The 12,435-nt window shown below is 47.1% G+C and overlaps 1 protein-coding gene across 1 annotated transcript in view; it reads left to right on the forward strand.

The window, feature by feature from the left end:
• Nucleotides 1-3,191, forward strand: part of PSMB2 (proteasome 20S subunit beta 2) — a 38,013-nt gene extending 34,822 nt beyond the window's left edge. The window contains exons 5-6 of the mRNA XM_004704974.4: nucleotides 696-745; nucleotides 2,956-3,191. Coding sequence (XP_004705031.1) covers nucleotides 696-745; nucleotides 2,956-3,063 — 158 coding nt within the window. The 3' untranslated portion in view covers nucleotides 3,064-3,191. The remainder of the gene's footprint in view (nucleotides 1-695; nucleotides 746-2,955) is intronic.
• Nucleotides 3,192-12,435: the final 9,244 nt, after the last annotated feature.

The raw sequence follows: 12,435 nt of genomic DNA on the forward strand, positions 1-12,435 counted from the left end.
TGTGTTCATTCCTTTTTAGTGCTGCCCACTCACTCAACCTCAGCCACCAGAGCTCCAGGCTGCAGCCTGAAAACAATTAGCCTGGCCTCCTGGGGACTGTTACTTGACTTGGCATCTCTCAGTAATCCAGCTGATTTGTCCTCCAGAATAACCACCAACCCCCGCTGATGCTTATCTCTGCAATATGTCATCCCAGTTTGCCATGCCTGTGGACCGGTCCTTTGGCTCCTATTTTGAGAGTCCCAGCCTCATCCTGTGAATTCTCTTCCCATTGTTGAGCTGAGCCCCCAGCTGGGGGCTTGAGGCAAAAACTCTGGGCTTGTCTTCCCTTTCCCTGATTTGCAGCTGGCTGGGGCAGATGGAACTGATTTAAGCCTTGGCCTAAAGGGGGGAGGGTGGGCTATAAAAAAGAGAGGCAGTCAGCTGGACTTCTCCAGAGGCGGGCCCTGGCCATGGGGGCAGAAGTCTGGCATGCTTACCCTTCTCCGTAGCAAATCAATTTGCAGTGGCCGTGGGAGTGGTGAGTCTGGGGCACCCTCAACTGTGCATGGACTAAGTTAGTTCCAAGCTAGAAGGTTAGGCATTAATATTACATATATATCTGCCTTTCCCGTTTTGTGTGGCATGCTGACCTGAAACGTGATCACAAGTTGTGGAGAGCTGGGCTTGAGTGCTTGCCCTCTGCTTTCTTTCAGCCATCTCACGTGAGAGGGCAGTGGAGCTTCTCAGGAAATGTCTAGAGGAGGTGAGTTGCTCCTGGGGGACCCAAAAAGGAGGGTACTGTCTCTCTGTTTGCCAATATTGTTTCTATTTCTTGCTTGCATTTTTCCCCGATCCTTGCCAGAAGGTGTAATACTCACCATCCAGATGTGAAATTGCTACCAGGAGTAGGGTTAGAAGGGAAACAAGCTTGTTTTTTCTCTGAGGTCACCTCCTCCTCAATGTCAATTTTGCAATTTAATTACCTTTCTGTCGCGTTTATCCAGACCACTGCTTCTCAGATTTTGGTGTGCGTGAGAATCGTCTGGGGAACTCGTTTTTAAAAACCAGGTTCCTGGCTCCATCCTGCAGACGCTCAGGCGTGCTTCTTTTGAGGAGGGACCTGAGAATCTCGCCCCAGCAGTCCTCGGGTGGTTTTGTTGCAGGAGCTGCTGGGGCCTTACTTCAAGAAATGCTGCCCCAGGCTTCATGGCTTCTGTGTTCTTGTGCCACCTGGAATTACGTGCTGTCTCCTCCTTTAACAGTCCTGTATCTGGAGAGGAAACTACCCTCCCGAGGGCCCAAGGGGCACGGAAAGCCATTTCGAAGCTTGGTTTATGAAGGGACGAGCACAGGGTCTCCCTGTTTCGGGTGACACCTAAAGATCCAAGACCGGGGGGTGTGAAAGCAGAGACCAGAAAGCAGGCCCATTATTTTCCAGGCTGTCCAGCCCATCTGTTCCTGGGCTTTTGGGTAAGGATGGGAGGCAGTGGAAGCATCAGACATAATGTCTGTTTGACTCTCACACAAACCTGTTGGTTGTCGATCACCCTGCCCTTCTTCCTGTAAACCCCTTTCTTTAACCAGTCAGCTCAGGGACCATATTAGTCTGGAAGCTCCAAATGTAAAAAGGGGCTGTCAGGCAGAAGCCATGTATATCAAGAGCTTTAAAGACTTTATCCCCCCCACCCCAACCCTCCCACCTTTCCCTCCCCAGCCCCATCACACACACACACACACACACACCCCACCCCCCAATAATAAAAAAAAAATTGTTAAAAAAGACTTTATTTCCCTTAGATCCTAACGTGGAGTAATTTAGGAACCCCTATCTCGTGATTGCCACCTTTCCCTGGTCTTGGAGCTAGTTTCTAAGAGTGGAGATTGGCAAAAGAAGGCTCTGGAAATGGAATGGGGCAGTGCTTCCCAGTCAGCTGCGATGGAGATGGGAAACATTGAGGGAAGGAGACCTTAAGCCTGGGGAGGTGACCATTTCTGAGATTGGCTCCAAAGGGAACAGTAGGAAAGCCTGGTGCCTTCTATCCAGAGGCTTTCAGAGAGACGTCCAAGAAGGGAAGCCACAGAAGCAATGCTGCGCTCCAGCTTCGTTCCCCGGGTTGTGAGGAGTTCTGCTTGCGTGCTGCTTCTGCAGCCTCTCAAGCAAAGACCGTAACAGTGCAGAGATGTTACTTTAATGACAAATCAGGCTGCACTGGAGGAGACAGACAGAAGCAGGGGTTCTTCCCAAATCAGTTCTGCTATACCCCTCTCCCCACCACTCAACTGCACCTACAGAGAGACTCCTTATAATGTGACTGAGTGACTAAAGCAAGCTACTTGGGGCTTAGGCGTGGACTGCTTTGATCCAAAGTTTCTTCCTAGGGCAACCACTGTATTACCTGAAGACATTTGAAGAAAGAAAACTTTATTTGCAAGAGTCAAGGGAACAAACCTTGGGAGTGGCATTCTTCTATCAGATGACTGACCAGACATGATAGACCCCCAACTGTACCTGCCAGTGCAAGCCCATGACTTTCCAGGCAGCCTCCTGCAATGGTCGGCTTTGTCCACTGACCCAGTGCTCTCTGGTCTTAATAGAATAGAAGTTACACAAAATCTAGAATTTCCTCTTTTTTTCAAGGCTCTCTCTCTCTCTCTAATACAAATATAAGTTACCATCTAGAATTTTTGTCTGCGTGTTTCTCCAATGCCTCGAGCTGAGCCTGGTCCATAGTTAACCAGAACCCCAGCCCCGTTGCCATGGGGTTCTTTCTAACTCACAGCAGCCCCCTAGGACAGTGGGGGACTACCCTCTGGGGCTTCCAAGGCTGCGGCAGATCTTTAGGGAAGCTGACTGCCACAAGCCGCCCAGTCTTGGCAGGTGAGCACTTGAACTCCTGCGCCACCAGGACTCCTTGATACCTAGTTAATGCTCAGGAAATATTTGTTGACTTTCTCTTCCCTCTCTCTCTCCAGCTCCAGAAGCGCTTCATCCTGAATCTGCCAGCCTTCAGCGTTCGGGTCATCGACAAAAACGGCATCCATGACCTGGAGAACATTTCCTTCTCTAAACAGGGATCCTAACACTCTGCCCTCCACCCCACTTGCCAGGGACTTTTTTGGATGGGTTCCTTTATTTTTTTTCTACTCTTTTGACATGCACTCTTGATAGATGACTAATTCCAAATAAAGCTGCATATGGATACATTGAACTCTGTGGTCTGCGTCTCAGTTTACCCATCCCCTGAGGCAGGATTGGAGGGAGGATTGTCCTTGTGTCTTTTGGAAAGGACGTCTCTCCTCCTGCCCTTTCCTTCATTCCTGTTAGCAGCTGACAGCTACCACAGAACCGGTTCCCTCTAAAGCAGTGGTTCTTTTTCCCCCAGGCTTTAAAAACTTTTCAGTTAATTTATTCAATAGGTCATACGTGTACTTCCACCTCTCCTTATAATCCGGTCACCCATTTCCCTTCCCAGAGGACACTACAGCTACTAATTTCTCGTCTGTCATTAAAAAATATTCTGTTCATGTATGAAGCATTAAAATGTTTGTATCTGTATGCTTACAAACATGTATATATGTGTACATACATACATATCCTCTCAAAATGATATTTAAATGTCCTCATGCTTCATTTCCTTTAACAGTGTATTAGAGACGAGTCTCTCGGTACATGAGGTTGTGGGTGCCATCAGCGCAGTTCTGACTCAGGGACTCTAGGTACAGGAGAACAAACCATCGCCCAGGGCCTGTGTCCTCCTTACAGGACTGGCGATGCTCAAGTCCGTGGTGGCAGCCACTGTGTATGGCCATCTCTGAGGGTCTTTCTCTCCCCGACCAACGACAACATTCTCCAGGCCCTACTCTGTCCTGACAGCGTGTCTAAGTACGGGAGACCAAGTCTTGCCATCCTTTGTAAAGCTCATTCTAGCTGTACTTGTGAGACAGATTTGTGTATCTGCCTTATTCTTACTAACAGTTGCAGATCCATGAAATTGATGTGCCATATTCCATTATCCAGGTATCTCATATTTTCTAGCCTAGTTTATTGGGGAATATAAATGTTTTGGTTGGTGCCATTATAACTGGCCCCAAACCAGACGGGTGCATGTCAGTATCACCTCGGGCCTTTGCTTTTCTAATGTATAGAATTAGACTGCACTCCAGGTCTTAAGCATGAGGTTAATCAGGGATTTTTTTATTTTTTTTAAACTTCCCAAGTAATTCTTACCTTCAGTCACGATAGAGAGCCACTGCTCCTCTGCAGTGTTAAGTCTTAGAGAATGAGAGCCACCCAGCTCCCACCTAGCCGTGCCGGAAACCCAAGCACTATGTAGTATGAATAAGATTCAAAAGTTGCAACGATAATACATTTTCCTTCTCTCTCTCTCTCTCTCTGTTTCACCTCATGTTTAACATTTGCATTTGTCAGAATTAAGAAACCAACTAAAGTTTTCAGATTCCACTAGGTCTCCTGTTAAGCCCTCATTCTGTTCTTGGATACAGGCCAGGAGACCACCACCCTGCATTTCCTAACCCAGCATCGTGTTTACTGCTGCCTTCATCGCCTGTACTCACGTAGTTGCTGAGTGCTGACATTTCTGCTTCTTTTAAATCTCCATCCTCATTTTCCTGGCTCATCCCTCATCATGCCTTTCTTGGACTATTTTAACAGCCTCTTAGCTTGTCCACCAATCATGTTCTCGCTCTCCAGCCCTTTCTCTGAACTCTCAGAACCAATATGCTCCTCCATTCATCCCACTTCAAATGTTCTGGAAGTTCTCCATTGCTCAGACTACAGCCCAGATTTGGGGCTTGAAAAGCAGAGCGTTTCCTCATTCTCTGCAGCGCAGCTCCTCAATCTCCAGTGATCCTGTACACCTCACAAGGCCCTGGAACCAGCCAGGCAGCCGGGGCCTCCACATACACTCAGGACTTCACATCTCTGCAGCCATGGCTCTGCGAAACCTTGCTTCCAGTCGTGTGTGTGTGTGTGTGTGTGTGTGTAAACATCTGTTGACTCACGATGCTGTCGATGCATTCTGACGTAGTTTCTTCTACTGCATTTTACCTTTTCAAATGCCCTTCACTGCTTTCCTGACAGAACAAACCACCGGGAATGCATGGAGTCTTTACCTCTCCCAGCCAGACGCTGCTCAGAATGGCCTTGTGATTGGTCCCCATGTGCTTTCAGGTGATTCATACCCAGAAAACAACTCAACCCTCTCCCAGGATAAGGGGGTGGACCGGAGAAGAGCAGATGTTTCGCCTCAGGGTAGGGGAGTGCGGTTCTGAGTAGGGAAAGGTCGACCTGAACCTCCAAGGGGGGAAGAGTGTGGCAACGGCTTGAGAAGCTCTTGATGTTGCCAGCTATGCACTGCTGAGTCTGGGCTGCTGCCGGAAACCCAGCACCTTTCACTGTGTTTCCTCACCTGGGTCCTTTGACTGCAGCAGCCACAGTGCCTGGCAGGAGTCTTCTGAGTTGTGTGTGTGTGTGTGTGACTATTATGTGTGTATGTATGTTTGGGAGGAGAACCTACAACTTGACTGCCTTCCTGAGGTTTGAGGGAGGGAAGAGTTTCGAAGGCTGCCCTTTCTTATTTTTCCTGGAACACTGGTCCTGTAAAAGAAAGTAGGGAACTATTTTCCTTAAGTTAGTATAAACTCTCAAGCCCCACAGTTTAAAAGGCACAATGCTTACCTACCGCAGATAATCTCCATCTGATTCGCAGCTACTTGCTATGCAAAAAAAGAAAAAAAAATCATCATCATTTATTTTTAATTATCTACTGTCCATTAGGGCTAAAGCCACCTAGTTGTAGGCTAAAACAATGGGGAAGAAACAACTAAAAAATGCAACGGGAAGAACCAAATGCTAAGATCTTACTAGCTGCTGCTCATGCCCCCCTGGTGTGCACACTACTGCTCCGTGACCCTATGCCGGACTAGCAGAACCCTGGAGCCCGGGCGCTCGGGCTGCGTGCTGCCCTTCACTGGGGTCCATCCAGGCTGTGAGCCACTGCAGAGAAAGCCAGTGGAATTGAAGGGATCTGGTGACTCGCCAAGTGACTGAGGGCAAGTCCCTTCCAAGCTACAGTTCCTTTACGTCTAATAAGATGGGACTTGGTGAGGACAACATGCTATTGAGGGAGAGTTGTTGAACAACACGAAGTCCTTGGTAAGCTTTGTTTCTCCACCAGCCTGAGTGCTTCTGCCTTCTTTCACAATGCCTTATGAGACTTTCAGGATCAAGGGATTCCTGGCCAAGAAACAAAAGCAGAATCACCCCACAGTCCAATAAATAGATTCAGATGAAAATTGGTAATCAAGTACAACTCCAAGAGAAGACATTGGAGAAGAACCAAGCTGTACGGAGCCTCCCTTGTGACAGCCCTCACATAGCATTCACCTAGGTTCACCAGCATTCTGCCATGCCAGTGGAAGACTGCCACCATCTGATCAGTTGAACTTATGTTGACAAATGTCTAAGGTATCTTACTTGGTTTTTATACTTCGGTGTTGAGAGGTTAACAACGTGCGCCCATTGGTTTGGGGGAACAAGTTATTAGTAAGCTCATTTCTTACTTGCTCACCTTAAGGATATTTACCACCATTTATTGCTGCCCCACTATGGGTTATGGATTGTCAAAATGTCTATTTTCTCATATAATCCCCTCACACCGTTAGGTCTCATCGAGTCAGCTGCGACCCATCGCAACCCTACACACAACAGCCAAGCCCTGCCCGGCCCTGCACCACCCTCACAATGCTTCCTCTGCCTGAGCCCCTTCATGCAGCCACGGTGTCCGTCCACCTCATGGGTGATCTTGTTTGCTGCCCTTCCACTTTACCAAATACGATGTCCTTCTCCAGGGACTGCTGTCTCCTGATAACAGGTCCATAGGATGTAAGACGAAGTCTTGCCATCCTTACCTCTAAGGAGCACTCTGGCCTTCCTTCTTCCAAGACAGATGGGTTTGTCCTTTGAGCAGCCCATGGGACTTTCAGTATTCTTCTCCAGCACCACCGTTCACATGCCTGGGCTCTTCCACGGTCCTCCTTATTCAATAGCTGGCTTTCACAAGTATATGGTGTAATGGAGCGTACCATGACTTGGGACAGATGCACCTTGGTCCTCAAAGTAACTTCCTTGCTCTTTAATACTCTAAAGAAGTCTTGTGCAGCAGAGTTACCTAATGTAACACGTCTTTTGATCTCTTGACTGCTGCCTCTATGATCATTGGTTGCTGAGCCAAGCAAGACAAAATCTTTTGACAACTTCAACTTTTTCTCCATTTATCATGATGTTACCAATACTGAAGGCTACAATTCTTTTTTTTTAATTACTCATTTTATTGGGGGGCTCTTATACATCCTATAACAATCCATTTTTCAATAATCATAATAATAAGGGCACTTGTACCTATGTTGCCATCAACATTTTCTTTTTTTTAAATCATTTTATTGGGAGCTCATACAACTCATCACAATCCATACATCCATCCATTGTGTAAAGCACATTTTGTACATTTGTTACCCTCATCATTCTCAAAACATTTGTCTTTTTTTTTAAAACTTTTTTTAATCAAATCATTTTATGGGGGGTCTCGTACAACTCTTATCACAATCCATGCATACATCCATTGTGTCAAGCACTTTAGTTGCCCTCATCCTCAAAACATTTGCTTTCTACTTGAGCCCTTGGTATCAGCTCATTTTTCCCCTCCCTCGCTGTTCCCCCCTCCCTCATGAACCCTTGATAATTTATAAATTATCATTTTGTCATATCTTACACTGTCAGACGTCTCCCTTCACCCACTTTTCTGTTGTCCGTCCCCCAGGGAGGAGGTTATATGTAGATCCTTTTAATCGGTTTCCCCTTTCTACCCCACCTTCCCTCCACCCTCCCATCATGGCCTGAAGGGATCCTCTGTTCTGGATTCCCTATGTTTCCAGTTCCTATCTGTACCAGTGTACATCCTCTGGTCTAGCCAGATTTGTAAGGTAGAATTGGGATCATGATAGTGGGAGGAGGGGAGGAAGCATTAAAGAACCAGAGGAAAGTTGTATGTTTCATCGTTGCTACTGCACTCTGACCGGCTCATCTTCTCCCCGCGACCCTTCTGTAAGGGGAAGTCCAATTGCCTACTGATGGGTTTGGGTCCCCAATGTGTACTCCCCCTTATTCACAATGATAAGATTTTTTTGTTCTTTGATGCCTGATACCTGATCCCTTCGACACCTCGTGGTCACACAGGCTGGTGTGCTACTTCCATGTGGGCTTTGTTGCTTCTGAGCTAGATGGCCGTTTGTTTACCATCAAGTCTTTAAGACCCCAGATGCTATATCTTTTGATAGCTCAGCACCATCAGCTTTCTTCACCACATTTGCTTATGCACACATTTGTCTAAGGCTACAATTCTTGATCATCAGCAGCAAGTGCTTCAATTCCCCCTCACTTTCAGCATGCACGATTTTGTTAATGCATTCTTCAATCCTAATGTCAGATTGTTTTTCATAGATTCCAGCTTCTCTGATGATTTGCTCAGCACACAGATTCAACAAGTATGGTGAGAGGATACAGCCCCGACACACAGCTTTTCTAATTCTAAACCAGGCAGTATGCCTTTGTTCCACTGAAACAACTGCCTCTTGATCTGTGTACATGCTTCTTATGAGCACAATGAAGTGTTGTGGAATGTCCACTCTTCTCAAGGTCATCCACAATGTATTATGGTTCACACAGTTTAATACCTTTGCATAATCAAACAAACACAAGTAAACGTCTTTCGAGTATTCTCTGCTTTCAGCCAAGATCCATCTAACATCAGCAATGATATCCCTTGTTCCAAGTCCTCTTGTGAATCCATCGTGAACTTCTGGCAGTTCCCTGCCCATGTACTGCTACAACCATTGTTCGGTGATCTTTAGCAAAAATTTGTGCAACTTCCCATAGTCTAAGATAATTTTATTGGTAGAATATCTCTTACCAGACTCTGGGCTTTGGTTAAAGCGGGACATAGTTCCAACCTCCTCTCACATCACCCATTCCTCTCTTCATATCTGATTTCTTGGAAGAAGAATCAGATCTTTGGACCCTTACCTTGGAGGATGATACCTCGAGCCCAGGTACCTAGCACACCTTCACTTCTGCAAAGCACTCCAACTTCTGCCCTACATCCAACATCTATCCCACAGCACATCTGCACAGAACTGAGGGGAAGCATTCTTGGCAAAGAACAATGAGTGCAATGGTCCTAAGGCAAAAGACAATGTGATGGGGGTGGGGGGACAGAAAGGAAGGCTGTGGGGCTGGAGCAAAGTGAGTGAAGAAGAGAATGGCTTCAGAGGAAGGTAAAGAGTCCAGATCGTTGCAGCATTGCGGGTTAAGGTGGATCAGTGAAAATGAACTTGAGGACTAGGCTAGTGGCAGTGACAATAGAGAAGGTTGGATGTAGTCAAAAGGATTCTGACGGATTCAATGTAGAGAAAGAACCAAATAAGACTGTGATTATTGGCTTGAGCAACTGGGTTGAAGGTGGTATGATGTACTGAGATGGGAAACTCAAGGAGGTAAAGGTTTGAGAGAGGTAAGACAAACACTTCGTTTTGGCCATAACTTTGAGGTGCCTATTAGATAACTCAGTAGTGACCTCAGGCAGATGAGTCAGTATCTTCCAGCCTAGAGTTCAGGGAGAAGTCTGAGCTGAAGATAAAAAACTCAGTTCTTATTCATTCCAACTCATGGTGACCCCAATGTGTGTACATAGAACTGCTCCATGGGGTTTCCAAGGCACCTTTGGGGGGGCCTAAAGGACCAGCCTTCCAGCAAGTCAAGCGCTTGACTGCTTTTGCCACCTGGAGGCTTCGTAGATGGCCAGCAGCATAGATGCTTCTGAAAGCAGCGGGGCTGACCGACACCAGCTTGGGAGAGAGTGGACAGAGAAGAGGAAGGCTACCATTTAAGAGGTGAGGCAGAGGAGGAGACTGCACCAATAATGTAAGAGATCAGAAGTTAGGAACCACGGAAAGGCGGACAGAAGAGCAGTGGTCAGCTGTGTCAAAGACCGCTGTCAAGTCCGGAGAAAGGGCTCTTGTGGGTGGCGTCACCGGTATTGATGACCTTGCTGGGTGGATTCGGTGGACTGGTGAGGATGGACGCCAGGCTAAAATGGGAAACTAATACTTATTTTTCCCCAAATATGTCTTAAATCTGTATTTTTTAATAAATCATTTTATTGGGGGCTCTTACAACAATCCATATTTCAGTTGTATTAAGCACATTTGTATGTATATTGCCATCCTTTTCAAGATTTTTTTTTCTACTTGAGCTCTTGGTATCAGTTCTTTTTTCCCCTCCCTCCCCCTCTCCTCCCACCCTTGTGAACCTTTGATAAATTATAAGCTATCATTGGGCAGACTATCGTTTATTGAAAGTTTAATAATGACCAGGCACCATGCTATGGGTTATCTCATTAAGTCCTTTCCTCCCAGCCCCTTGCACCTGTTAGTGTGCATTAGATGAAGGTTCGCATAGCCAACTCATTTTTCCTTCAATAGCTCATACACAAAATAGTCCAGTGACGTTGTGATTGCCACAATCTTTAATGTTTCAGCACTCTCTCCATGTCCACCCTGGGTTCCCTGTTTCCATTTGTCCAGTTCCCATGGCCCCCTCTACCCTCCCCTCTTTGTTTGGGACAGATGTTGCCCTTTTGGTATCACGGTTGGTTGTTCTCCAGGGCACATTCCTCTTGGGTAGCCGGGTGGTGGTGATTCTGTGCACCAGCCTGTTACTTGGCTGAAAGATGATCTCCAGGTGTGGCTTTAGTTCCAAGTTTGAAGGTTGTCCGTAGGGAAATCATGTTGGGAATCCCTCCAGTCTCTGTCAGACCAGTAAGTCTGCCCTTTTTACTGAATATCAATTTTGTTCTACATCTTTCAACCTACTCTAACCAGGACTTTCTACTGTAGTCTTGGTCAGAACCACTGGTAATGGTAGCCAGGCAGCATATAGTTCTGGTCTCAGGTTTGGGGAGGCTATCCTTTAAGTGGGCCTTGATGAAAATATTTTTAAAAATAAGGTTTTAGAACATGTGTGCTTTGGGGAATGACCTAGTAGATGGTTCAGTAGAGAGAGAGGCTGATGATGAAGGAAAAAGATGCCTGAAGAGTGAACTCAAGAAGACAGGTGCGCAGACTGGGTTGTCACCCTGTCCATGCCCCCACAGTCACCAGCACTCCTTATTCAACCAATCCTCTCCTTCCCCCCTTGAACATTGTAGTGTGCGTTTGATGAAAACAACCCACATCAAGAACCAACAGAATACACAAACTTAACAGCCAAATGGACACATTGACACACAGACCCATCATCCAATATCTGCTACACATACAGACCCACCAGGATTCACTGCACAGAGAATAGCCATGCTGACAGTCCAGACACCCACTGACATCTCCACCCTTCTCACAGAGAGGCCCACTGAGCTTTTCCTTAGAGGTTCCCTCCCATCGCCACCCTCATTCCCATGCCCTGCTCTTCCCCCAGTGCCCTTGCCCTCTTAGGAGGCCAGTCTGAGCTGAAGAAGGACAAGGAGGGCTTCATAGCAATGACGAGGTTTTATTAAGAGAATGAAAAAGCAGTCTGAGAGCTGGGGAGGGACATCAACTGCAGGGTCGAGGGAAACAACAGCAAGTACAAAATCGCAGTGACTTCAAGGTGCCAGCTACGCCTTCCTCCCCTCCCAGCCCACCCACAACCCTTTGCAAGAAAAAACGTCCTGTCCTGGTCCAACTGGACATCTTGGACATGCGCAGGAAACAGTGAAACAAACATTGCCAACTCATTGGGATAAATAAGTTGCACTGGACACTCAAACTTTCTGGTTTAATTACAACATATAAATAAACAGGACAGACAGCAGCAGGACTGTGAAAAGCAGCCTGGATTCAAGTTCTGCAGTTTGTGCTTCATCTTCTTTGTTCCTTGAGGTCCCCTCCGACCCACTTCTTTCCAAGAATGGGTGGGGTCCTAAGAGTCCCGGGGCTTCCCACCAGCACCCCTTTTCTGGAGCAGGGGGCCTGGAAATGAGGAGGCTACTCCCTTAATAGCACCTGATTTGTTAACACTTTCCCTCTTGCCATTGGTCAATACCAGCCGCTAGGAGTGCCCGCTGCTGCTCCAGCATGCTAATGGGCAGGGCTCTCTCTGCCTGCCCCGTGGCAACTCCCTGCTCACAAGCCCTGCTCAGCAATCAAAGTCAGGAAATTGCACATGTGAGGCCAACACCTGGGCCCATAACCAACAAACCACTACAGAGACCACCTTCTCGGCGCCAACCCAGACCCCTCACTCAGGCCTCTGGACAAATATTCTCTTCCTGGTCTGACCTCAGCCCCATTTCTGCCCACCCCCAGGCTTGGGGAAGCCCGAAGGATGAGTAGGGGAAGTGG

The sequence above is a fragment of the Echinops telfairi genome, unplaced genomic scaffold, assembly GCF_000313985.2.
Source record: "Echinops telfairi isolate 266 unplaced genomic scaffold, ASM31398v2 ScPeMD7_7457;HRSCAF=8495, whole genome shotgun sequence".
Lineage (NCBI taxonomy): Eukaryota > Metazoa > Chordata > Mammalia > Afrosoricida > Tenrecidae > Echinops > Echinops telfairi.